This window comes from Orbicella franksi, chromosome 8, assembly GCF_964199315.1.
Source record: "Orbicella franksi chromosome 8, jaOrbFran1.1, whole genome shotgun sequence".
NCBI lineage: Eukaryota > Metazoa > Cnidaria > Anthozoa > Scleractinia > Merulinidae > Orbicella > Orbicella franksi.
In genome coordinates this window covers 24059420-24062763 of record NC_138152.1, presented here as the reverse complement: position 1 = coordinate 24062763, position 3344 = coordinate 24059420, and the positions used below count along the sequence as shown (strand labels likewise).

Sequence of the window (3344 nt, the reverse complement as noted above, 5' to 3'; positions counted from 1 at the left end):
TTGTAATTAACGTAGCATGACTTGGTCGCTACACTTCGCGGAAGGCACGATTACGTATCAGTCAGAGCTTTCCCGTAAATCGCAAAAGTGGAACCTCTACGGTGAACTTTATGTTCAATGGTTTTTCAAGGTGGCTATGAACCCCCTAGACAGACGTGTTGGAAAGTGCTGGAAACTGTTGCCAGCCACCTCAAAGCTGGAACAAGAGGGTTTTAAACAGGCCATACAGTTGCCATAGTAACTTGATAAAATCCTTCACCAATAGTTTGCTAAAGTTTGAACATTTGTTTTATTCCAATATTGCTAGCCAGAGTCAGTTTAGAAGCAAGTAATGTGATTCGTTCTCGTCCAATAATGGGAAAGTGTTTGGTAGTGTATCATCGTCATGCCCCTGTTACCCTTAACTCAAGGGGGGAGGGGTTCTCTTCGAAATATAACTCGCTGTTTCCGTTAGAGCTAGTCGTTAAGTGGTTCTTGAATACTTTGAGGCTGCCTAAATTTGAGTCCACACGAGTATATTTTGCTCCTCGCTTTCAACCCTGAATGGCAACTCTAAAAAGGGCGAATATAACAGACAGCCCAGCGTATTTGTTTGCCATGTGTGATGATGTCAATACTGTTGTTTTACACTTAGCTTTGCCAGAACCAGTCGCCTTCTACCCTTTGAATTCACGCTACAGAGCAGCAGAAAAATACGACAGGCAGCCAGAGGGAATCCTGGGGGATGTTGCGATAACAAAAGGACCCTACAGCGACCCAGGCGGAGCGTACATGTTTTTTGGCACCCTCGCCAGCTACATCGAGTTTCCGAATAGAGGGGGCCTGGACACTCGTTCGTCAATCACACTGATGTGCTGGGTGCAACCCAGAGGCCAAGATGGACCACTATTCAGCTACGGGGGATACAATAATGGAGTCCTTATAGGGATTGACGAACAGAAATTCTTCAGTATAATCACCACCAGAGGCAATAATCTATTGTTTGAAATAAAAACATCAGCCGTTGAGGTTCTCACAACAGGAGTGTGGGCCCAAGTTGCAGCAACTTACAATTCTGGCCCCGGAAATATCTCGTTGTATATCAATGGACATTTAAGTATCTCGAAGAACATTTCTGCAGGTTATCAAATTTCTACTGAAGGCAACAGAATTCGAATGGGGGTTACAGGTACCAATGATCCATATTTCAAAGGGAAAATCGCGGAAATGAAAGTTTACGATGTTGCACTGAATGAAGCCGAGATACAAACAGCCATAAGACAAGGTATGTATAAAAGAGGCACTTTGACAAAAATAGATTGTACCCCGAAATTGGTAACTCATTATCCTTTGCCTCCGGTGAATCCCTTACTGAAACACTAACCCCCTGCAAGAGGCAACAGACACGCATTTTGAGATTCGGTCTTGCAAAACAGCTTTCCGTGAGCGGATAATAAAAATGATCAATAGTGTCGGAAATCCGGAGAGTAGGCAAGCCTGATCAAACAAACAAACACTCAGTTTAGAGGCAATTTTTTTTATCACCTCTTAGGACTTTGTTTTGAAAGAGCTTCGAAAGAGAAGAAATTACCTCAGGTTTCTTTTCTACCTCATTGCTGCTTTTAAGCAAGAGCTGAGACAAAAAAGTTTTTTAAGTTGCAATCTATTGCGAGGATCACGAAAGGTCACATTTTATAACTCCATTGTTTATATGACGTTACTGGATTTTATGAGCTCGTAACGTGACCACACTCCAGATGTATATCAGTGGGCCTTCCTACGTCAAATTTTGACTTAATCTATGCATCTTAAACAGCAAGATGTACTCTCTTTAACATTAAGGGTAACAGGTTTTCATTTCTAACCATCAGTTCTACCGGCGATAGCATTTCCAGCTGCCTTGTTAGCAACACAAGGAGGCATTCTGTCATGTTCAGCCAGAGGAACTCCTCCCATATACACAACACTGATACGGAACTCTACAGTACTGACGAATACAACAAACACCGCAACCATCCGTTTGTACGAGGAAGGAAACTACACCTGTCAGGCAATCAACCAGTATGGAACTGAAATGGGAGAACTCCGAGTTAGCTTCCCAAGTAAGATGTTTTTTTGTTTGTTTGTTTTTTTTCCTGGCCAAGCTTATCTCTTTTGTTGTCATGAACAGTGTCTGAGAATCACCTCCAAGTAAGCCTGAAGAGACACTGTGTACTCTTAGGCGGAGAGAAGCACCGTGAGATTTGTCCAGAAAGCGTCTGTTAAAAACTAGTTTATAAAAAGCTTGATGTTCTAGCCTTGAACACTTCCATGGAAACAGTTGTTCCAGCTTATTCCATACTCTGTTACATGCAACTTTATTTATGACAGCCCAAAAAAGAAATCAAAAATTCTCATCTTTCAAGTCATGTTAAATTGGGTTTCAAGTCATGCCAAATCTTGAAAGAGTTTAACTTAAAAACTTTGTCAGTGGATATAATGTATATTCTCCAAAAAAAAAAAATGAAGGTTGTCCAGTGCACACAAACAGACAGAGCTAGCCCAATGGACTGAGTCGACGATCGATTGGGTTTCCTTTCGTAAAATATATATCTCGTTAAGGACACTTAGAATATTTTTCTGTGGCAATAGTCTGGGCATGGTGATATTTAATTCCACTATCGGCTTTAGTTGAAAATCAGTTGGTATACCATCAGTGATATTGCATCGTATTATGGGTGCTTAGGAAGTTTTCCAGCAACCCCAGACTGAGTTGGGGTCTCTTCCGCTCGTACCAATGGGTTGCCCACTCAACCACTGGTATTCCATTAGTGAAATGAATCTAATTATGGAAAATTATAATTTTTTTTCACGCTTTATGCAGTTGGTTTACCGATTGGCTGCCTGTTTTTTCATTTGTATCAATGGAACCAATGCTACCAATGCTACCAATCGACAAAAGCTTTTTGCGCTACTTTCAGTTGTTGATATAAGCTAAAGCAGTTTACAAATGGTAACCGATGGATGCCAAGTGACTGGCTACTTTTCCATTTGTGACAATGGTGCCGTTGGTGCCAATTGACAAATCGCTTTCGTATGGTTCTCAAGTGTTAATGAGGAGCACTTTACCACTGAATTGTATACCAATCGACTGAGGAGCTTTCCATTCGTACCAATTGTACGAATCGTAAGGGTTCTTTGACGAAACATGATCATTTACCAGTGGTACTATTGGTTAGAGTCTTTTGACGAAACGTATCTGTTTGTGCACATTGGACATGTTTGAAAACAATTCTTTGGATGACACCATTGTAACCTAGATGAAACTAAAACAAAAAAAAACTACCTTGGTATTAACAGCGTCTGGCCCAGATATATTCGACGTA

General features: G+C 41.1%; 1 protein-coding gene across 1 annotated transcript; it reads left to right on the top strand.

Annotated features, from left to right (window-relative positions):
- Nucleotides 1–385: 385 nt before the first annotated feature.
- Nucleotides 386–2421, top strand: LOC145494637 (uncharacterized). The gene is made up of 2 exons (XM_081474173.1): nt 386–1264; nt 1851–2421. The coding sequence occupies exons 1-2, from the start codon at nt 544–546 to the stop codon at nt 2171–2173; spliced, it is 1044 nt and encodes a 347-aa protein (XP_081330299.1). The 5' UTR covers nt 386–543; the 3' UTR covers nt 2174–2421.
- The last annotated feature ends 923 nt before the right edge of the window (nt 2422–3344 follow it).